General features: G+C 36.2%; 3 protein-coding genes, 1 long non-coding RNA gene and 1 other non-coding gene across 7 annotated transcripts; 3 read left to right on the top strand and 2 right to left on the bottom strand.

The window, feature by feature from the left end:
- Positions 1–2,078: 2,078 nt before the first annotated feature.
- On the top strand, positions 2,079–3,318 carry LOC113739595 (uncharacterized). The gene is made up of 2 exons (XR_003460278.2): positions 2,079–2,500; positions 2,827–3,318. It is a non-coding gene; the product is annotated as an uncharacterized lncRNA (long non-coding RNA).
- A 4,039-nt stretch (positions 3,319–7,357) lies between these two features.
- Positions 7,358–12,368, top strand: LOC113739593 (probable sulfate transporter 3.4). Its single transcript, XM_027266861.2, has 13 exons — positions 7,358–7,863; positions 8,259–8,307; positions 8,398–8,605; positions 9,483–9,654; positions 10,008–10,073; positions 10,164–10,277; positions 10,366–10,482; positions 10,576–10,702; positions 10,792–11,078; positions 11,194–11,384; positions 11,510–11,595; positions 11,806–11,882; positions 12,025–12,368. The coding sequence occupies exons 1-13, from the start codon at positions 7,504–7,506 to the stop codon at positions 12,160–12,162; spliced, it is 1,992 nt and encodes a 663-aa protein (XP_027122662.1). The 5' UTR covers positions 7,358–7,503; the 3' UTR covers positions 12,163–12,368.
- Positions 12,369–13,382: 1,014 nt separating this feature from the next.
- On the bottom strand, positions 13,383–16,962 carry LOC113739594 (uncharacterized). The gene is made up of 3 exons (XM_027266862.2): positions 16,417–16,962; positions 15,125–15,351; positions 13,383–13,796 (listed from the first exon to the last, which is right to left on the bottom strand). The coding sequence occupies exons 1-3, from the start codon at positions 16,638–16,640 to the stop codon at positions 13,789–13,791; spliced, it is 459 nt and encodes a 152-aa protein (XP_027122663.1). The 5' UTR covers positions 16,641–16,962; the 3' UTR covers positions 13,383–13,788.
- A 694-nt stretch (positions 16,963–17,656) lies between these two features.
- Positions 17,657–17,730, top strand: TRNAR-UCG (transfer RNA arginine (anticodon UCG)). Its single transcript has one exon. It is a non-coding gene; the product is annotated as a tRNA-Arg (tRNA).
- Positions 17,731–17,941: 211 nt separating this feature from the next.
- Positions 17,942–23,063, bottom strand: LOC113740185 (MAR-binding filament-like protein 1-1). 3 transcript variants are annotated; one of them, XM_027267716.2, is made up of 4 exons: positions 22,665–23,063; positions 20,688–20,731; positions 20,427–20,567; positions 17,942–19,906 (listed from the first exon to the last, which is right to left on the bottom strand). In XM_027267716.2, the coding sequence occupies exons 1-4, from the start codon at positions 22,966–22,968 to the stop codon at positions 18,176–18,178; spliced, it is 2,220 nt and encodes a 739-aa protein (XP_027123517.2). In that variant the 5' UTR covers positions 22,969–23,063; the 3' UTR covers positions 17,942–18,175. The 3 variants fall into 3 exon arrangements, with proteins under 3 accessions (XP_027123517.2, XP_071901538.1, XP_071901539.1); XM_072045437.1 differs by having other exon boundaries at positions 20,427–20,517; positions 22,665–22,739; XM_072045438.1 differs by lacking the exons at positions 20,688–20,731; positions 22,665–23,063 and adding an exon at positions 20,657–20,675 and having other exon boundaries at positions 20,427–20,517.
- Positions 23,064–23,199: the final 136 nt, after the last annotated feature.

Raw genomic sequence — 23,199 nt, 5'->3', positions numbered from 1 at the left:
GATAGGGTAAGACATTTCCTAAAATCACGAGTTGTTTATAGAGATTTCTACAACTCGCCCGTCAATACAATTTTCACTCCATTAGTTTTTTCTTCTAAAAAAAACAAAGGGGAATAACGTTATTGCTCCAATACTCTACTTGGCATGGCCTGGCAGCTGGACTGAATCTGAATTGAACTCCAGCCCTGGATCCTCTCTGTATTATTGTTTAGTTGCAAAAGTCGGCCCACAATTTCACCCCTTGTTAGATGAGGTTTGGAAATGAATTAGTGTTGATTCTGATGACCCTGAAGCTGGATTTGTGCAGTTAAAAGTTAAAATTAAGCCAGAAGTGACATAACCCAGATCACCCTCCAGCGTTTAACCGGTTTGGGCTACCTTGATTTATTTATGATGAGCATCATTTAGTGGAATCAAATTTTTTATTTTTATTTTTTTTTTGAAGAGCTTGTTCGTAGTGCACCCGATGGGCATGAATGAAGTAGGCCCAATGTAATGGGCCAAGATCATTGCTCATTCCCTCCAAGCTGTTGAATCTCCTTATAAAAACCCTGTCCAACAATGTGGTCCAGAACCAAGAATCAAGTCCAGACAAAGGGCGTTTGCTTGACACTTTCGATGAACTTCGAGACAAAGTGGAAACAAGGTTGCTTGACAATTGTCGTACAATCTCTACGAAATCCTTAATTTGTGGCATTTGTCCAACAATATCTACGAAATCATTAATTCGTAGTTACATGTATTAATCTTTCCACAAATCGGTAAGTCATGCACATTAGTTTTTTGCTTATAGTTATAGCTTTATTTTGTTACAAAAAAAAATATATATATTAACAAGCAGACTTGTGAAAGTTTTAAAAGTGATAGCGCGTCATTGTAAATATTGACGCGTAGTCGAGTTGCGGGGAGAAACTTGCAAATTATTGGAAGCATCATACCCTAATAATGACGGGATAAAATCCACCTTGACTGAAAAATTATTGGAACTAGTGATAAGTGCACACTCGATGCGTGTGTAATCTAGAATAATCACTTTTTATGTGGAAGAATTTAGCACAAAATTTTCAAATCAAAAAATCAAACTTCGTCTTGTAAAATTTTTTTGAATAGAATTTTAATTAATTTGGTGGTTACAATGTTTGTAAGTGGTCACGAGTGAATTAGTTGTAGCCATATCGGTCGGTCGGTCGGTCGGTAGCATAGGTAATGCGTATAATTAAGTGATTGTAAGAGCAGTTATAAAACATTTCCCGTAATCCGGTTGAGTGCATTAATGTCTTGATGCGGCAGATCTTGAGGAATATCCTCGGAATCAGATAGTTAAGAAAGCATAAAGGAAGAGCAGATATCACAAAAGAGAAGATTAAAGAATCATATGTCTGCAATATATCAGCTTACCAACTGATCATTAAACAAACCGACACCAGGATTGAACTTTGCACTTTCTTCCTGATAAACAAAAGAAATTTGCGACTTTCCAATCTTCCCACTAAAACTAAAAGTCCTGATTCAACGGCACAAACGGAGCCAACCCACCACTCCTAAAAAGCGACCATTACAGTCGACGACCTCAATCTTGCTCTTCCGTTGAATTTGCTCCTCCCGGAAAAGGAATACCAATATCACCTTCCATGTGGTACCATTTCGATTTTGATGGTAAAACTAGTATAGGATAATGATGGTGTATTAGTTTTTGTGACGTGATATATGTGTTATAAAAAAAATATATATATATATTCAAAGTGACAGCTTAATAATCAGTCAAGTAGCTACATGATAACTTGTTTGAAGCTACATGCATGGCACCCTCTTTTAAAACTTTTATGCAGCACTAACACATGAATAGAATGGTATATTCCAAGAATAAACCTGTCCACTGACTAACTGCAAACCCCACATGACTAGCTTAGTCTTTGAGCCACCTAATTAATCGAGTTCATTAGTAACCTAGCTTGGTCGAAACTTGAAAGTAATAAGCATTTATACCTTGTTTGGAAAATGGCCTTATTTTTCGTGAACACATTTCTCTATCACCTTTTTACCTCACATACATCAAATTTTGCTGTAGTAATTTTTGTTTCCCTGTCATTTTTACCTCACATTTCCCTATCCTTGTTTCTGGTCTGCCCTCCTCATTCTACGCTTATCCCATAGAATGATAAAATCAGAAAAGATGAAGTAAATCAGAAATGGCGATTCAGTTTATATAATTTTTTTTTTATTGCATCTACTAGTATACTAATATAATTCGCTATACACGCAGTTCGAAGGGTAACACGAGTTCATCATCAACTCTTGCGTCGTTGCACTATTAATTTGTCGAGTCAGCAGAAAGAAACTCATATTTCTGCTAGACTAATTTCTCTGCGCAGGCAGTTTTTAATACTCTACTAACCTTCGAACTTCGTCCAAAGGCGTTGAAACAACAAGTGGAAATACAAGGAGGTTCTTCTACTCTAGAGGGAAGGGGGAAGCTGCGCCTCTGAGTTGCCTGAATTCTGTAATTTTCCTTTAATTTTCCAGCACAATTCTGTCCATATATTCCATGTGCAAGCAACTGTTGTTGTAGCTTCCCTTCAAGCATAAACATCAAATCCCTTCACCACCCACACCCTCTCTCTCTCTCTCTCTCTCTCTCTCTCAACAAAAAAAACCAAAAAAAAAAAAAAGAAAAAGAAACAAGCAAACCCATCCAAGTAAAGGGAAGAACAAAAGGAGAATATTCCTCCATCAATTATGTTGAGAAGTGGTGTCTCATACAAATCCTGCATTTTAATCTGGTCCATTCTTTGTGGGTACTAAATTACGATGATAAATATTTTGCAGAGTTCTGCTTCTACTGGCAGGAGTCAGAGCATCCACTATTCGCCGCATATATGAGATATCGCATATGTCGTCCTCCTCCTATGTGTTCTTGGACTTTCTAAGCAACCGAACGAAAAGAAAAAGGAAGCAAGACGGAACATGAAGAAGTGAACTGTTGTAGACAAGTGACGACTCGCCATTGATTCATCTTGAGAGAGAGAGAGAGAGAGCAGGAGAATCATCGACATTGCCCCGTCAAATTGACTTTTGACTGTCATTTGAAAGATCGATTCTCCACTCGCACTGCAAAATGGAAAAGATTGGTCTTTGGACGACAATGGCAAACAATCTTTATTATTTATTACCAAAGGACGATCATATCTGCTCGTTGTCTCAAGCCAATTACTTCATATATCGTTGTCCGTAGATCGGTCAACTTAATTAACTCTGCATTTTATTTTTGCAGGTCTATGTTTTGACAGATTTTTCAATGTTGATGCTCGTTTTCGAGCCTCCTCGTCTTTGTCCTTTATTTATTTTTTTTTTTTTGTCGATATGATAATAACAAATCACATTTAACTGTGACAAATTGATGAACCCTTGTCTCCCACCTGGGGTTGCAAACGAGCCAAGTCGAGTCGAGTTTTGAGCTAATCGAGCCGAGTCTCGACTAAATTTTATCAAGCTCGAGCTCAACGAGCTGGCAATTTTCGAGCTTGAGCTCGACTCGAATCAAGTCGAGGCGAGCTCGAGCTCGAGCTCGAAAAAATTAAAAAAAAATTATTTTATTTTTTAAAAAAATAAATAAAATAATATTTTTTATGAATAAATAATAAAATATTAAGGATATATACGTAATTTCACTATGAAAATAAAAAAATAAAAAAATATATATAATATACGTAATTTTATTATTAAATAAAAATAAAAAAAAATATATATATATATATATATATATTTACTCAAACTCACGAGCTAACGAGTTTAATATTCTGAGCTTGAGTTTGACTCGAGCTGGCTCGAGCTCGACTCGAGCCGCTCGCGAGCGGCTCGATTCGTTTGCAGCCCTACTCCCACCCCACCAAGTCTTAATATATTGGTGGTGGCCACCGACCTTTGATTCTTTTTTATCCTTTATTCAATGTTGACATATTTGCTTTTAGAGTAAATGTCACCGGTTGTCACTAAATTATTTAGGATTCTGTTTTTTGGCTATTAATTCTTCCTATTTACTCAAAATCGTCATTCAACTAATTAGAACTTATATTTTGTCATAAAAAATATTTATTTCATAGTTGAGTGTCTAAAAATTAAAATTTTTATTAATTGGGTGACAAAATATATAAATAATTTTTTTATCGAGTAAATGACTATTTTGGTTATACAAAAAGGTTCGTTAATCAAATTAGGAAATTTTAGACAGTTTAGTGGCTAACTTTGCGATTGTCTCTTTATTCTATTGACGACAACGGACACAAACACGGTACGGCAAAAGCAAAAGTTAGGAAAGGGAGTGAATTGGAACGAGTGGTTTACGAGGCTGGTACTTTATTACTTTCCACACTTGAGGAAGGCAAAAAAAACAAAAACAAAAACAAAAACAAGGCACTCGAGAAATGAGAATCTTATAGGTGATGAGAAAAAGAAAAAAAAAAAAAAGTCTATTACTTTTGAGCGGTATCGATTGCTTTGTTCATTTTGACAAGCTGGGAGGCAAAATTCCCTCAATTGGAAGGTTAAAAGGCCTCACAATTACACCATGCTGTCTGTAGATATGCAACAACGTAACTACTGGGATCGCAATGATAACAAAATGAAATTTAGATCTAGTTTTACGTATGCCTAATAACCGGGAATAAGAATGACGTAAATTCAAATTTTATACCTAACAGTTGAAAATAGGAATGACGTGAGAAAGAGAGGGAGACATAACTCACCCAAAAAGTGCTTACCAGAGTTTAATTACACTAGTAATTAGGAACACATTTTAGCAGCTCTATGCATACACTAGTAATTAGCTTTTCAAGGAAAGCATTTGACATATTCTCTTGACACAATTTTTAAAATTATATCCTTATCTCATATACATTAAAACCTTCAAATTTTCCAGGTGAAACGAGCCCGTAGCTGGAATGGCATACCAAGCTATGTCTATCTGAGTCAAAGCCAAAGGACACTTAGAACCCTTATTTGGATAGCAGTTTTTTTGAGGAATTTTTTTAAATATTTTCTGTGAATATATTTTTCAATTAATTTTCTATCTCGCATATATCAAATTAGTACAATATATTTGTTACAAAAATTTCAAAAAATAGCAATCCAAATGCCCCCTAATATTTTTCCTACGCAATTTAATTGATTAATGACTAAAATTGTCATAAAGGGATAACAGTGAATTGGTTCCACTTAGAGCATCTCCAACGGTGTTGTAATGTTTGACATTGTAATGGGCTATTACACGAGCATCCCATTGTAGCCGTGTAATACCCATTGATGCGTGTAATGGGCGGCCCCCATTACAAAATTTAAGAGCCGGACAAAATTGGGATGCCGCAACTTCGATCAGCTTCATTTTTTTGCAACGGTAAATTTCCAATGTTAATTTTTCCAACGTTAATTCTTCGCATTTGATGTATCAAATATTTGTTTAATTTCCTGCATAATTATTTTTCAAAAAATAACAATATATTATTTTTGAGAGATAGAAAAAGATATATTGTTCAAACTTAAAAATTAATAATATCATTTTTAGAAAATAAAAAAATTCAAAAGGTAAAAAATTTAATTAAAGTTAATACTTTATTTTTTAAAAATAACAAAATTATTTTTAAAAATTACTTTATTTATTTATGAAATATGAGTTATGCATTATTAAAATAAATATTTGATTTAATTGTGGATTCATGCTATTACACCTTGTAGAGTTTAATCCATTGTAAGTGAAAGTGTAATAAAAGAGAAGAAAGTGAAATACTGACATGATACGTGAATTACACTCTAAAGAGTGTAAATCACTGTGAATGCCCTTAGCAAGATATAAATACCCTAAACAGTAAATAGGGTGACTCGTCTATAGCGGCAAATAACAAATAAACCAACAATAGGTTGGTGGTTATTTTAACAACGTGCCTCTTACCTCTTTTTGGTCCTACCATGATTTCATGCTGTCGCTTCAAGTTCGTACTTCGTATTCTTTACGCTCATAATTACCATATCAGGACTTGCATTCCGGTGTTTACTACAGGATTTGCAGTGCATTTCCTAATTTATCAACCAGTTGCTGTGAGGAAAACTGTAGGCAGCCGAATTGAGGTTACCAAGATTGATGACGATTTAATGGGTCAACTTGTAATACTACTTCTATTCTCGTCCTTTAATCGCGAACAGAAAAACTACTCCTCCGTCCCATTTTAATAGTCTCAAATTGTAGTTCACTTTCCAATTGAAAAATGTAATTGTATTTTAATTTTTCTAAAATACCCTTATTCAATGTAAGTTGTTGTTACTATAAACCTACTCCATTTAATGAGAGTTAATTCTTTTTTTACCATCAATTCAAGTTCTCATAAAGTTATACTTTAATTAATGTGAGAGTATTTTAGGAAAATAGCTACATAAATTGATTGTTCTAATAAAGTTAACTACTTTTTTATAAACTGTGTGAAAAGAAAACCAGAACTATCAAAGTGGAACGGAGGGAGTAGTAATTAAGGGGCCGAGTAGGTCATTGAAAAAAGTTATAGTATTTTTAAATTTTATTTTGAATACTTTGGACTTCTCGTACCTCTTCAACGGGGAAATGTTATTGGTATTTATTAAAAGTCTCAAGTACTCCATTCTTTTCTTACCTTTACAATAAATAAAACTTGTGTAGGTAGTTAACTTGGCGTTTGTTTTGTTTGCTTTTAAATTTACCCTTATCTATATTATTTATTAACTCTTATCTCTATTATCCATTTATATAATCCATTAATCTATCAATCCTTATCTCTATTATCAATTGACACATAAATCTTACTCAATCAAAACTACCTCTCCCCAATTCTCCTCTGTTATCAATAGACATACAAATCCTGTTCAATTAAAATTACCTTTCTCCAATTCTCACGTTCTTCCTCACCAAGGGTTTTTTTTTTACTTTCAACTGTACATATTTTTATATAATACACTTTTTATCACATATTATATAAAAATAATATTATTCACTTGCATTATTTTTGAGATTCTTTCAATTACAAATAGTTTTTGACAAGTTGTACACGCATCGAGCGTGCTTCGATGGCTAGCGCTTATAAAAGGAGGATTGATTGCTAATATAATTTTCCCTTCAACGTATCCAGCACCACATCCAAACCCACCCCCCCCCCCCCCCCCCCCCCCTTCCCAAAAAAAAAAAGCACCGTAAAATGTAATTTAAGACGAGAGCCAAGACTTTAACCCCCGAGAGGAGCAAGAAGGTAAAAAGCCAAAAAGGACGCAAGCTCATGCAAATTTGTGTCCCATTTCAGTTCACCTTAGCCACTATAAAAAGGCAGGGATGGCACCGAAACGAATACCAACAACAACTGCTTTCTTGCAGAAAACCCAACCCCTCTTTTCCCGTAACTTCAAAGTTCAAACCAAACCACCCAGCCCGCGTCTATCCTTTCAACATTCTGGTCATTGGGCGGTTATTCCGTCTAACTATCTGGGAAATTGATGGGTATAAACTCTAACAGAGTTGAACACTGTTCAGACCACCATGCATGCCATGATGAACATGAAACCGCTGTAACAATTTCATCCACAGATGTAAATGTAATGCCTTCCCTGGAAGTCCACAGAGTTTGCTTACCACCCCACAAAACCACTCTTGAGAAACTTATGCATAAGCTTTCTGAGGCATTTTTCCCTGATGATCCACTTCATAAGTTCAAGAACCAAACTTGGTTTAACAAGTTGGTTTTGGGGCTTCAATTCTTCTTCCCCATTTTCCAGTGGGCTCCTAATTACAACTTCAGGCTTTTGAGGTCTGATTTCATCTCTGGACTCACTATTGCAAGCCTGGCAATCCCACAGGTATAGAACAAACATTATGAACTATTCAGTTTTTTCAATCTAATTACATGCAGACAGACAAATAGATAAAGTAATTTGTACTAATTGTTGGATGTGTGAAGTTTACAGTTATGGATATTAGGTTTCTTGTTTAAAGTTTTTGGTTCGACTTCCACCAATGCGTAAATTCCAGTCTAAGATGTTTATTTAGTAAGATTTTCTTACTTGCACTAGATTTGCTCAGAAGATCCATTAAGAATGACTTTCATGTTTTTTTTTTTTTGTAAGTCATTATGTTTTATTTATCCTCCTCTGCAGTCATTATCCTTTTCTTTTCTTTTCTTTTTTTTTTTTGGGGTAAGAGCAGAACAAATGAGGCTATACAACAACTAAGCTTTAGTTGTCTTACTTTGCAGGGAATTAGTTATGCCAAGCTTGCCAATTTGCCTCCAATAATAGGCCTTTGTAAGTCTCAACGCTATTCCTCATTCTACAATTTTTAGCTATTTTAAAAATTATTTAATGCATAATTATGATATGTTTTTTTTTTGGCAGATTCAAGCTTTGTGCCACCTTTGATATATTCAGTTCTAGGGAGTTCTAGGCATCTGGCAGTTGGCCCTGTCTCAATAGCTTCTCTTGTTATGGGCACGATGCTAAACGAGGCCGTTTCTTATACGGATGAACCAACACTTTATCTTCAGTTGGCTTTCACTGCAACCTTTTTTGCCGGATTATTTCAAGCTTCTCTGGGTCTGTTAAGGTGCTCCATTTCTTTTCCTTTAATGCAAAAAAAGGGTAGTTATCTTTTTCATCTGTTCCGTTCTGTTATGATCCTCCTCCTTTATTACCTCAACCCATTATAATTGTATGTAATTGTATCCGTCAAGTAATGAAGCAGTACGCTACCCATTCCAAATTTAGAGTATTACACTTCTGGTTCGGAGTTTCAACATTTTTAGTAATTACAAAAGAAAGTGAAGTTTATATTGTCTTTTCTTTGGATAGAAGAAGGAAATAGAGGGCAGGGGGATTTGAACCACCTCTTTTACCACCGTCGTGGAGCTTTGCCAGGGCCTTCAAGTGATATTCTCTTTTCTATGATACACTATAATATGACTTGTATTTTGGGATGTTAACGTGATCTCAACTATAAGATGATGACTCGTGGATGAGCTATTGGTTTTTTCAAAAACAAAAATAAGCAACTTGAGCTGGTTCAGGGGGGAAAAAGAGATAGGAAGAAAAGAGCAAAAAATAATTAAAAAGAGAGTAATTATTGGCCTTAATGCATTTCACATTGGGGAATATCTTTCCTGAAAGATGTTTCCAAAACATATTTGTTTAGAATTGGCACTATGAAAAGCTACTCCAGCGTTGTACAAGAGACTTATAAAATAATTGTCAGTGGTGGAATTTAGCTGACTTTTAACTGTCTGTAAGAAGGTAGTAGCATTAGATTCTAAAGAGAATCTCCATTTTACCAGTGCTTGTCTCTTTCAGATGTTGGTTTTGAACGACAGTCAAATTTGATACAAAAGGGACATGATTTATTGCAATTTGCCAATAAATAAGTAATTATGATGCCTTCATGTCTCTGATCAATGCTAATGGAGTATCTTGGACTATGCAATTCATAGGTTAGGATTTATCATAGATTTCCTCTCAAAGGCAACGCTTGTCGGATTCATGGCTGGTGCAGCAGTCATTGTGTCTTTGCAACAATTGAAGGGGCTTCTGGGGATAGTCCATTTCACCAGCAAGATGCAGATAGTTCCTGTATTAGCATCTGTAGTCCAGCACAAACACGAGGTATTTTCAGTTCAAAGTTCAAATCTCTGTCCTAAATCGAATCTTAGTAGAAATTTTCAGTCATATAGGACAACTAAAGAGAAAAGATCATAAGAAAAAAAATAAAGAGAAAAGATACACATGTCCAATGAGTAAATGCATGTTAAAAGATTATCGTATTGAATGAGCCAACATTCACTAAACTGTGCTATTGAGAATTTCTAAATAAGGAGAGGCAAGGTGACATATACGAAGGCTCTTAGTAGTATTATGAATATTGAATTCACACATATTTTGTTAAGTGAATTTAGTCTGGTATACCTTCATCTCTATGCTTATTGTTAAGCTTATTGTCAAGCTTATTGTCAATGCAGTGGTCTTGGCAAACGATAGTATTGGGCGTCAGCTTCCTTATCCTCTTGTTGACCACAAGGAACATTGTAAGTATCACTGCAACTGTGCTGTATATGTCCTATTCATGCCCTGTTCTTTCATTACTGATAGTTCTCTCCGATTTTTGTTTGATGCAGAGCTTGAGAAAACCAAAACTTTTCTGGATTTCTGCAGCATGTCCATTAGCTTCAGTTATTCTTTCAACCATTCTAGTAGTTTTGTTCAAGTCAAAACTTGGTGGAGTTCAAACGGTAAGAAATATTTCTGCTCCAAATTCAGGCATACCTGTAAATTTTCTACGGGGATAGACTGCAATTTAAACCTTATCCTTGTCTGCAGATAGGACATTTGACAAAGGGTTTGAATCCACCATCATCAAACATGTTACACTTTCGTGGCCCTTTTCTGGCTATTGCCATCAAAACTGGCATTGTAACAGGAATTTTATCTCTCACCGTAAGTTGTTAGCAAACAATCTGTGTGTATCGGACAAATAGATCTGTTTGTTGTCTGAAACATTTTCAATCAATTGATTTTCTTCTGATATAGGAAGGAATTGCAGTGGGAAGGACATTTGCAGCGTTGAAGAACTACCAAGTTGATGGCAACAAAGAAATGATGGCCATTGGTTTCATGAACATGGCTGGTTCTTGTTCTTCGTGTTATGTTACCACAGGTAATTAATATCTTTTCTAGATTTTCTTGTTCAATTCGTGTGTAAGACATAGAAATGTAACTGTCATTTGAGCTGATTGAAATTTGCAGGGTCATTTTCCCGTTCTGCTGTAAATTATAATGCTGGAGCACAAACCGTGGTTTCAAATGTAATAATGGCAGCTGCAGTGCTGGTCACTTTGCTGTTTCTCATGCCATTGTTCTACTATACTCCCAGCGTCATCCTCGGAGCTATTATCATTACTGCAGTGATTGGCTTAATTGATTATCAGGCAGCATATAAACTGTGGAAAGTTGACAAACTCGATTTTCTGGCTTGCTTATGTTCCTTTCTCGGAGTTCTCTTCGTCTCCGTACCTCTCGGTCTCGCGATTGCTGTAAGTTTGTCATCCGTCTTAAATGAATTCGGTCAGATGTTTCAACATAGTGTTGGATGATGAAACCTTTTGCTGCACAATACTTAAAATGTTTCCGAATTTTGGTCATGGTCAGGTTGGGGTTTCGGTGTTCAAGATTCTTTTGCATGTCACCAGGCCAAATACTGTTGTTTTGGGGAATATTCCTGGCACTCAAATTTATCAAAACATAAGCAGATACACAGAAGCCTTGAGAGTTCCCTCTTTCCTTGTCCTTGCTGTGGAGGCTCCTTTCTACTTTGCTAATGCAACTTACCTACAAGAGAGGTTAGTTGAACCCACTGTACCATATATCGTTCTAGATTTTGGCTACATTTCATTCCAAGTCACAGATTACAAGTGTATGAATCTGTAAATCTACGAGTCACTGATTGAAGCAATAACGACTGCAGAATCTTAAGATGGGTTCGGGAAGAGGAAGAGCGAATACAGGCCAACAATGAAAGCAAGTTGAAATGTATAATTCTGGACATGACAGGTTAGTCCTGAAATCATGTTCTCTAGACACTGATCCGTGCTTGAACATGCAGTAAAATAGTGCTTACGTCTCATTATAACCTGCATATTCATAACTCAAATGTTCCATTAAGTTTGTGAAGGCAATTTCCCTGCATTGCTTTTGCTGCCTCACACTAGCTCTATGGTAAATTTAACTTTATCAAAAACTATTGCAATTTGACTTCTGCAGCCGTGACGGCGATAGATACGAGTGGTATCGACACAATTTGTGAAGTCCGAAAAGCTCTAGAGAATCGATCACTTAAAGTAAGCCTCCCCTTAATGAAAGTATTTTGCGGTCCACAAATGAACTTATATTAGTTTTGATGCAATTCATCTTTTGACAGACTAAGTAGTTTCTCCTGTACTCCATGATCTTACTCGCCAATCTGATCTGGTAACTTTGCAGCTTGTGCTGGCTAATCCCGTTGGAAGTGTGATGGAAAAGTTGCACCAGTCGAATATCTTGGACTCGTTCGGGTTAGATGGACTGTATCTAACGGTTGGAGAAGCCGTGGCTGACATATCATCTTCTTGGAAGCCCTAAAAATAGTTCTAAAAGTTCCCATTTTAATCCGGTGTTGTACCATTAGTCTTGAGATGAGCTGATATTTTACAGCTGCGAGAAGTATAATCAAGCTGTTTATCACAATGGGTGAGAGAGTTGTTCTACCGAGAAGAGATTTTGAAAGAGTTAGATGATGTTTTCAACCATATCAAATTATCAAAAGTATCCTCTTTTATTCTGAAGTATAGCATCAAAGAGCCACAATCCACCCTTGTTTTCTACTTTTCCAGAAGGAATGGCCAAAAATGGTCACAAGACGCATCTCTGAAACCTTTGACAACTGGTTCAACACCTTTCAAGGAAAACTAAATGCAACAATGCCTGAATATTGGTGACTCGTGAGCTTTGCAAATTTTTGGTTAATAATGTTCCTGCAATTGCTTTGCCTCTACATGTTTAGGGATCGGCGTCAATTCATTTTCCAAACCATCAACATGGATAATTGAACGGCCGAGTTGGCCACGCTAGCAAGCAAGAATAATGAAAATCACAAATCCAGATTATAGCCATTTAAGACAGTTTAAGAAATGACTGGGCAGATGCCGCACGGATTGATGGCCTTGGCAATCACAGGACCAAATGCTGGAGGTGATTAAGGGTGAGGCAAGAATTGGGCCATTTTGAATTTTAAAAGATGGGATTGAGCTATGCGTGTCACTTCGAACAAACGGCAAGTTTTGTTACAATTAATTATACTACTGTTAGATTCTATCAATCTGACAACCACAGAGAAAATCCATACTGCATATGCCATGAGGCATCCCCAACTCTGTTAACATGATTAGACAAAAGCAAAAGGATGTGGAATAACAAATTAATGCCATTCCTTAAGATCAAGACATTTTCCAGTTCCCACTCACAAAAGAAAAAGGAGTATTATAAGAAAAAGTAGGAAGCAATGTCACAAATATGAATTACTACAAAATTGTGGTCCAAGATTAAAGCACCTAACTTCAGCGTAGGGCATATATGGCAACAATACATCAATAAACAAAATAATTCTCCCCAGTATTGCAGCGCATCAAGTCCAACAAAAATCCCAAAAGGGTAACACGCTAAAAATTCAGATGACTCCATGCTTAAGATATAAGTCCGAACTATCTCACATGTAATTTCATAGTTAAAAGGAACTACTGGCAAAGCATGATGCAGTTTGCAGATGATATAATAACACGAAGACATCGAGCAACTACAGCAACTGACCAGGAATACAAGACTTGAGAATAACCCACCAAAATTGGCTTGCAATCATTCAGATAACATCAAAATATAAAATGCAAAAAATGAGAGACAATCTGGGTACTAATAATAGCTTATGCAAGCAATTTTGCCCCTAAAGTAGAATCATCTCTTGTAAAGTAAACCTAAATTGTACATACAAAGTTCTGTGACGGTTCTTGCTTGCTTGCCGAACATTTGAACACTCTTTCATGGTTCTAGACTTCAGTCTGCAGAATAAAATTTCATAAGACTTTAATATATATCCCCACCAGCATATGACATGTCTTCTCAATCAGTGCTGTATCCAAGAACACGTGCAAAGTGAGTGAGCTACCATCAACACTATTGGCTTGGAAAAAATTCTCCTGTTAATTTTCTTGTCAATCAGACATCTGCATGGATTAATGAAAAGGCTCAGATGAAAAGTAGCAAGATAAAGGGCTACCATCTTATGATTATCATTAGCTACATAACACAAATAAGGAAATACTTATTTTAGTCTAATGCTCAAACTTTTAGTTTGCATGAATATGAACATGCAAAAACCACAGGGAAGCACAGCATATTGGGGTTTAAGAAATAGTATCTATTCCAACAAAGGTGGACATTTCTACTCAGAATGATGAGATCCTAAGATAAATCAGAAAATGTTGAGCAGCATTCCCCATGCTTATAGATAAAACATGGTGAAATGCAGAGGATAAGCATGTATCATTTAATAAAGCAATTTACCTATACAAAGTCCACACACCAGTACTGAAAGCTATTAAGTAGAATCTGCAGTAGTAATATTATCTGAAGCACACCCTCTTATGTTACTAGGTCGTTCTCTTCCCCAGTAAGCAACTATGGTTTTTTGTGGAACCCTACTACAAGGTGAAGAAAGGAGAACCAAAGCTCCACTAGCTTAATTTCTCATTGTCTTACCATTGTCTTCTCTGACAACTTCTTATATTAGAATTAAAGAAAGGATACTCATGCCTATTCCAGTTCATAAATTATTGAGATAAACACTTTTTTCTTAATAAAACAATAACAAAAACTGGCCATTGAATCCAGAACATGAACAATGATGCAAAGATCATAGTAACTTGGGAAGTATCTTGCTAGGAGCATTTACATCAAAATTACTAGAAACTACAGTGTGCAATGCCAAGAACATTGTGCTATTTTGGGCGAGAAGTATGCTAACTCAACCAGAAAAGCTCCAAACTATATAAATGATAAATGTCTTAGTAAATCTCCCAAAATTCTTACAAGCTACCTCTGACCATGTGCTAGTACAAATGGCAAATCAAAGCATATAAGCAGTTCAATTTGAATTTCCCGTTGACTGTCAGATATGGAAATGCTATTGACTACCATGAAAAATAGGATAGCAGATGCCTTCTTGGTTGAATTGAAGAAATAAAGGTCAATTCATGACGTTTTCACACCCAGAAAAGAAAAAGCTAGATTTTTTGTTTTTGAAAAATCACATAGGCAAGAGTATGAGCGATTCAGCTCAACCAGCAGACTAATGCATAAGACCAAAAAAAAAGCACCAAACCAGCAAAGGAGATCAATGATGTTAAGACAGAAAAGAACAAGAAGTAATCAAACGAATAAAACAGTTAGATGGAATCGGCACCAACAAGATATATTAAGGAGATTATAACATCCAACTTTCTTTTGAAGCACTTTCTTGGAGAAGTGAACAAGCAGGAGCAAGAAGACTTACTTGAACGGTATCTTGTAATGGGAATTTCACGCAATTCACGTCTTATGCACAAATATTCACCCAACAATGCCATCACTGCAAGTCCAGTGACATTAACAACCCACCAAGTTATCGAGGAAGGCCAACCTCCATATATGATACATATAAAAATATGGATAATGTAAAGGGTGGCTGAGAAATCCAGGCACTTCTTTGCCCTCTCAACCAGATAAACTAAGAATCCAGCTCTGTTCCAAACAACAATGAAGACTACACTAGTTAAATTGTTTACAGTTCATGAAAGCTCTAGTAATAAAATTCTCAGACAAACACAAATATTCTGTTTCTTCTTCTTTCAGATGTCAAGCAATAATACATGCAGTATAAAACAGAAAATAAAACATTTCAAAAAGGCCATAATATAAATAAAATTTTACTTAAAATTCCAACATGCAAAGTCAATGCCCCTTTGAGCCTCCAACATCACCAGCTCTTTGGGCGCAAATGAAAATCGCCTGTCACTAAAAAATTGGAAAGATCACTGTGCAAACTAACTAATCTCTCTAGAATATTCTCAGCTCTCAAGTCTCATATCTCGTTTTGTTAACCAAGGTATCACTTTTCTCAGTAAAGGAAGCATTTGAATATTCAGAGATGTTCCAATGATTATGATTAAGCTACATTGCCCAGAATGAAGTAGGCACAAGGTTTGTTTATTAGTTCCCTCCAAACCTCTACCGTAGTGCATGGAATTATAGATCCATATTCCATAAACAGGTAAATTAGATATTAAAAAAGACTTTCTTGTCTTTTTTCACAAAATTCTTGCTTGTCTTGCAATTAGACCTCTGAAAAGCTATTCTTTGCAAAGGCCAGCTAAGTAAATGAGTAATCATTTGAGTTTTACCAAAACCATGGCAAAGTAATACTACCTCATTACGAATTTGACTGAATTAAGCATGTGAAAAATAAGTCACTCAAGGAAAGCCGACAAAAAAAAAAAAGCCAGATTATGTCACAGAATCGTTTTTTTTTTTAACAAGTAACATGCATAACCAGTTATTTGTTAAAAAAAAAAACACGCATTACCAGTAAATCTCGATAGGAGAACAAATTAGTCAAAACTGAGAGCTGAAATTAAACATAATTTGGAAATCGGATCCCTTGAAAAATTAAACACACAAACCTCACACTCCTAAGAAATTTCAGAATATTCAGACTCAAACGAGAAAACTAAACTGACTTGCAATTCAAAAACAACTCAAGCACAATAATATTTACGTAAATTGAGTTTTACAAAAACAAAAGCTTACCCAGCAAGCGAGCTAAGAATAAATGAAGCAATGACGCACCAACCGGTGACCGTGGAAGCGGTGACAGTGGCGTAATCAAAGAAATATACCAAACTCATCCGCGAAACTCTAGTTCCGACCAGAATTGCCAGAAAAAGCCCTAGAGTTAGATAGTATAAGCATTGGAGGCACACAATTTGGGCAACGATCAGCCATGGATCCCACACCACCGCACCATAGAACATGACTCTGAGACGATGACGAGTCACAAGAATTCCTTTTTCACCCAACAAAATCAATAAAAGCTTTCCGAAATAGCTCGCTTTATTCGGTGTCAAATGTGAAAACGACCCTAATCTTGGGGGGTCGACTAAATGATTTTAGAGTAAATCAATGAAAATTGAAAGGCTTTGAGCCATCTGATTTACCGATATGACTGAGATTCCATTGATTTTAACAGCAAAAACTCAGAAGAAAGAAAGAAAAAATGGAAAGAGAGCGAGGGGAGAAGAAAGATTAGTGTTTGGAGTGATGAGTCTGATGACTGCTGCCGAGAGGGCCGATTGGATATTGAAGCAGGGGACTGGTTTCACCTGAACCTTTCCTGCTGCTTAATTACTAAATTGCCATTTGTCTTTTCTAAAGAAAAAAGGAAAATTGGGAAAATGGAACAAAAAAAAGTAAATTTTATATATACCGTAAAATTAAAAATTTACACATGTATCACATATCTAATGGTGATAGTATATACACTGGCAGCAGCGTAGATAAAATTAATAAAAAAAAAATCACTTTCACTCAAGGGATAAAAAAAAATAAATATAAAAAATGAACAAAATGTGATTTGTAAATTCAATGAACTGGCTATTGGACTTATTGTCTTAAAATTTTGTTGTTTCATCACAAGCACATTGTGTTAAAGGTTTAAAACAAAAGCGTTAACAAATATTTTCTACTATTGTTGGGGTTCAAAATTACATAAGTTGTTTTTCTGTTGGATGATGTATAATTTTTTTTTATTTTGAATCATATTTTTACCTTGATCTGATTTTTAGTTTATGATTAAATAATTAATTCGTTTTTGAAAATTTTAAAATAAGAAAATCTATTAAAAAAAACACTTTTTTTTTTTTTGGCCTTTTCCCTTACATTCTCAAACGAAACAGGTAAATATATTTTCTCAAGTTCACAGGTGCCAATTGCCATGGATTTCATGTCCATAAGTACCTATCTTATAGTTGATTTGGCCACTCACTCATCGGACCGCATAGCGCAGTGGATTAGCGCGTTTGACTTCGGATCAAAAGGTCGTGGGTTCGACTCCCACTGTGGTCGCTAGAATATCAGACTCCTTTCGTGTTTTTTGATCCTTCAAATCCAAAATCATGTTTGGCTTTCACCGGCACTCCAGCCGATTTCAGTAGTCGATATAACCGTGTTATCTCTCAGTATATTATATGCTTTTCCACATAATTCTATAATATGCAGCAAGGCAACTCAAAAGTTAGCTAAATTCATACTAACTATTTACTAATCAAGAGGAACATACACTAACTTGACCTTTCCATTTCCAACACGTTTCACAGCAAGAAGAAGACGTATCAAGAAAGTAGGGCAGCCTTAATAATACACAACTCAATATAAGATTTCCCTACAAGAGAACATCCGAATGAATGTTCCAAAATTTACATACCAGATGATTACATTCTATAATTTCAATTAAGTGCAGCTCGTGTCAAGGACAGGAAAATGAATAGAACGGGAAGCAAAAGGCTATGACTCATCTTTCTGTCGACTCATCTTTCTGTCGAACAGCCTTTCTCCTCCTGGCAACTCTCTTCACAGGAGCGGCAGCTTTAGCTCCCACTTCAACAGTTTGCTGATGCTGGTCATTCACATTAGTTTTCGAGGAATTTATGCGACTCCTTAGCCGCAGTATTTCACCCTTTGCAGCAGCCAATTCCTCTTCTAGTTTCTTTGCTCTTCTTTCCGAACTCTCCCTTTCCTGCCCTAGTTGCCTTATAAGGCTATGTGCATCATCCATGTTTTCTCGTGCTTCTTGAGAAACTTGTTTTTGCTCGCCAAGGGATTTATAGAGTGCATCTTTCTCATCTTCGAGGCTGGAAATCTGACTGTTAGCAAGCTCTAGCTCCCTTGAAAGTATTAGCGCATTCTGATTAATCTCATTCAGTGATCTTGTAGCTTCTTCCAGATTCCTCTCGAGTGATTTCCGGGCTTCACTCTCTTTACAGACTCTAGTGTCTAAAGCTTTCAACTCTTTGTTCAAAGAAGCAACAATTGCTTTTTCTTCATTTAGATCGTTAGCTACACTTTCTGCTTTCTTGTAGACGTCAACTAGTTCCTTTTGAAGCTCATCACGTGTTTGTACAACAGCAGCGAGTTCATTAGACACATTTAGAATCTCTTCAGTTTTTTCCTTCAGGAGCTCCTTCACAGATGTTAGCTCACCAGCTAAAACCTCGGCATCTCTCCTTGCTTCTTCAGCTTTCTTCTGTAAGGTCTCCTTAGTTTCAGCAAAGTCTGCCCTAACCTTAGAAACTTCAACTTCAAGCTCCAAGCACAATTCTCTTGCTAGCTGAAGTTGACTTGCCAATCCAGAAGCTTCGTTCCTTGATTTTTCTAAATTTACAAGTGTGGTTTGGAGCTCTTGCTCCAAACTCTCCAACTTATTCAGTTCTACGTCCAACGTATTCCTCAAATCATCTCTTTCTTTTGATAAACCAGCAATTTGAAGTTTGCTTCTGCTTACTTCACTTGAGGTAGACTCAAGCTGCTCCTCCAATTGCTGAAGTTTAAGGTCTTGCATTTCCAAGAGTTTGGCATCTTCAGCTGCCTTCTTCATTGATGAAGACTTCAAGTCATTGTACTCCCCTTTTATTGCATCAAACTTTCTCTTAGATTCCTCTTTCTCAGCAATCAACATACCTACTTGCACATTCAGATCATCCACTGCAGCAGTTTTCAGTTCCAGCTCATTTTCATTTTTCAGTAGCTTATCCTTCAGTTCTTCATTCTCTGAGTTCAAGCCTGCAAACTGATCCTGCAATTGTTGATAGATAGAGTTGAGTTTTTCCAGCTCCAATTCTTTCTTAGCAAGTGCGGAGCTAAGACTTTGAATAGTATCATCTTTATCCTTGATCTCTCCACTAAGAAAGTTTGTCTTTTCTTGCAGGACTCCAAGAGATTCCAGCTTCTCCGTTAACTTTTCTTGTATTTCTTTTTTATCTTCCCGAGCCTTCACAAGGTCAGTTTGAAGACCATCAATTGTTGCTTTGAGCTCTCCAATCACTTTTCTTTCTTTTTGCAGCTCCTGTCCTAGGCCTACTACAGTATCATTTGCTGATTTCAACTTGCTAACCAAAGATCGCTGCTCTTCATGGAATTTTGTAACTTGCTGATTTCGACTTTCCTTCTCATTCATCAAATCTGACCGAAATTTCTTCTCCATCGAAACAATGGCAGCTTCTTTCTCCTTCAGTTTTGTTCTCATCTGCAAATAGAAGCATTTGAGTTCAATGACGAGGGCCCAAGAAACTCTTTTTTAGAAACCAACTAAATAAAATCTCCAAAACTTTGTATTTCAAGTCACAGTAATCAGGTAAAAACCAAGATAACAGGTAAATATAGCCACTGTTTAAGCATCCTAAGCTAGATCGAAAATAAGGGCTTTAGTAATCATTTTGAGGTTGCCAGCTGAGGTGCCTGTTAAGTGGTAAACTAGAAAAACATGCTTTGACCACATGGACACTCATTTTAGAATTAAAGATGTTTAACAGGAAGAGAGGAAAAGAATGTGAAGTTCTAGTACATCAAGTAAAAATCAGTATCTAGACAATTACAAAGCGTATATATTCCAGGGCATCTAGTGAAGCTGCTCCATGCAGAGAAAGTGAACACTTTTTAGCTATTATAGATAACCCTAAATGTCAAAGTTCATATGCCTCGTGCAGGAAGGTTGTAAGCCCTGACATTCAGAGTTTAGTATGTTTAAGCTTATTTTCAATACTTACAGATTCAATGGCAGCCTCAGAAGTTGCCTTCTCCTTTAGGGACAGCATATATAGAGCACCAAGCACACCAGATCCCAAAATTCCAAGTCCACTGAGAAGTGAAACAAAGGGGTTGTGTGATGCATCTCCTTGATGTTTTTGCTGACAAAAGATAATATTCACCTCAAAACATCCAATTGCTTTAAAAATGTCGAAGCATAAAAATTAAAGAGATTTACTGATTTAAAAACCTTCTTCAGCCAGATGTCTGAATTATCATACCTCAGCTCTGCGGTCCTGTTCCACAGATTTTAGGTCAGAACCATCTGAAAAAGGAAAACAAAAAATAGGAAATATGGTGATTTTAGGAAAGGATTAAAGATCTCTAGACAGCAATTGAGGCTGTAAAGTCACAGTTTGAATGAGGGCTAACAGTGGGCCTACATTTAAAAATATGTCATTTATAAAAGCCTATGATGTGTCCTGCTGAGAACAAATGCAAATTTGCTTTCTTTCAAGAGTAGGCCAAGACCATTCAAGCTATTATTACTTGCTGAAAAGAACAAGTTGACGGAGCTGTCATATACTGTTATATGGTAACATTTAAGTAATTCTCTAGACAAAATTTAAACCCCATAACTCCATAACTTTAGTGGTCTGTTAATAGTGAAGCAAAAAGTTCATTTACTAGACGTGGCCCTATTGTGATATTCAGTGCCTAAAGACAAGGAAAATCATCCACAAAAGCTAATGTAATATCGAAAGATAACTGAGGTAACCATATTTTAGAACTTATGTGGCAGAAGACACATAGGGTTTGAATTTCACATTTTGCACTTTATCAGTTGAGTTTTCTAGTTCTGGTTCACTTTTATAATAAAACTTCAGCCTATTCTCAGCATTTGCCCTATTTTTTCAGCATTCAGAATTAGCCCATTGTGATCAATAGCTTGCTAAGATCAAGCTGAATCAGTAACCTATGTATGCTGGAGTGGAGTCTTTTGCCTAAAGAATATGACATTGTTCCATCATTTGCATGGTCAAAATCAGAATTACACAGAATGCTCATACAAGCCAATGGAATACATTATTTACATTTTATAGCATGTGCTGTACAAGCTGAACTAAGTTTTAGGCTTGACTGTCTAAGGGATGAGGCACCATGGGTAAAACTAGTAACTCTAACCCTGCTCCAAGAAGGTTACTTTGTCAATTTTCTTTTAAACACTTTACTATTCTGCTGATTTCTGACGAGGTCTCTCAAAGTTTTTTACATTCCTTCCAAAGCTCCAAAAGTTATAGTAAAAGCCCAACAAGGTTCAAAATGCTGATTTTGCAATTAAAGGGGGAAAAAAACTCTGTAAGGTGAAGTTTGAGCATTTTGAAAAGCAGAAATACCACCTGCAAGACAAGACAATCATTTAAGAAGCTCCTTCTATTTAGGAAGAAGTTAGTGATGGCCTCTTAACCTCAGAGCTTTTTCTTTTGTTATAACAAAAGAAAACACAGAAAGAAAGATACCCCATATTCTCTATCATAACCAAGCTAGCAAGTCATTCTCAGAGCCTTGACCATCAAATCATGCCAACCTAATATCCCCTTGACCATTTTATCACCCCCTTGAGACTCGTTTTAGGAACTGTAGCGCACCTCCAAAGAAATTATAAGCCTCTGGAGCTGCTCTACATTTAGCGAGTAATGTTGGTTTCTTCCACTTCTTCTTGAGAAAAGTACATTCTTGGTTTCATAACATAGACTCCGGATAAAAATAAGGTTGGAGCTCAATTTCAATGAAGAGGTGATTTCAGCAATGTATTACTAGTCTGATATTTTTGTCCAAATTTATCCTTCCAAAATTCTTCAATCATCTCAGCAAACAAGGTAACTATAAGTTTTTTTTTTTTTTTTTTTTTTTGGGTTTTGGCTCTTCAATAAACATATAGCAGAGTTGATATAAATTCCAATAGTACCTCAACAAAGGACTCAATAAGGCAGGAACTACAGAATCACAATCAAGAAAAGGCAGATATTGTTAACTAAGTCAAATGAATGACAGTCTTCAGATAGACTTCGACGCTCAGTAGTAAATGCGAGAAACCAAATTCATCACGCAAATTAACTTCTCATAAAACATTTTTAGAACAAGGAAGACTTCATTACTTCAAAATTCAAGATTATTAAAACACAACAAACTAGTGCTGATAACAAAAACAAGGTAAATGATGCTGAGGAAAAGCTTTAACTCTTAAAAGCACTTACCTTGGGGCCAGCTTTCAAAAGCCTTGGCAGTCAATTTGAGAACGGGAATAACTGAAAAACCCACAAAAAGAACGAACCTTCTTGCACCTGAACTCCTTTCATTTCCAGTTTCTTGGCTCATGTAAGCAGAAATTCTTGTTCTCTTCCTTCTGTTTTGCCCCATTTTCAAAGGTGAAAACAAGCAACTTGAGTGAGAGGAGGAAGAAGAAGATGATGATGATGATGATGATGAAGAGGGGATAAACAAGATAGAACGGTGGATCGGAGAATGCAAAAGGCAACAACTTCCCATCAGGAAACCCATTGGTGAGAATCCGTCCTCTTTTTCTTGCTTTTAAGATGAGTGCTAAGCACCCGCAAGTCAGAATCTTGTTTCTGGCGACCTTTTATCCTCATTATTCCTGGTTCATTCGTAAAGATGGAAGGTCGGGTCGGGCTCTACAGCTTCCGAGTCGGGTTCCAACAGCAAAATGACAGTTGGTTGCAAGTACAGTTTTATTGTCACGTGCATTAAAAAATGAGCCACATCCATGCC

The sequence above is a fragment of the Coffea arabica genome, chromosome 4c (assembly GCF_036785885.1).
Source record: "Coffea arabica cultivar ET-39 chromosome 4c, Coffea Arabica ET-39 HiFi, whole genome shotgun sequence".
NCBI classification, from domain to species: domain Eukaryota; kingdom Viridiplantae; phylum Streptophyta; class Magnoliopsida; order Gentianales; family Rubiaceae; genus Coffea; species Coffea arabica.
Note: the sequence above shows the minus strand (reverse complement) of the source record. Positions and strands in the feature narration are given on the sequence as shown.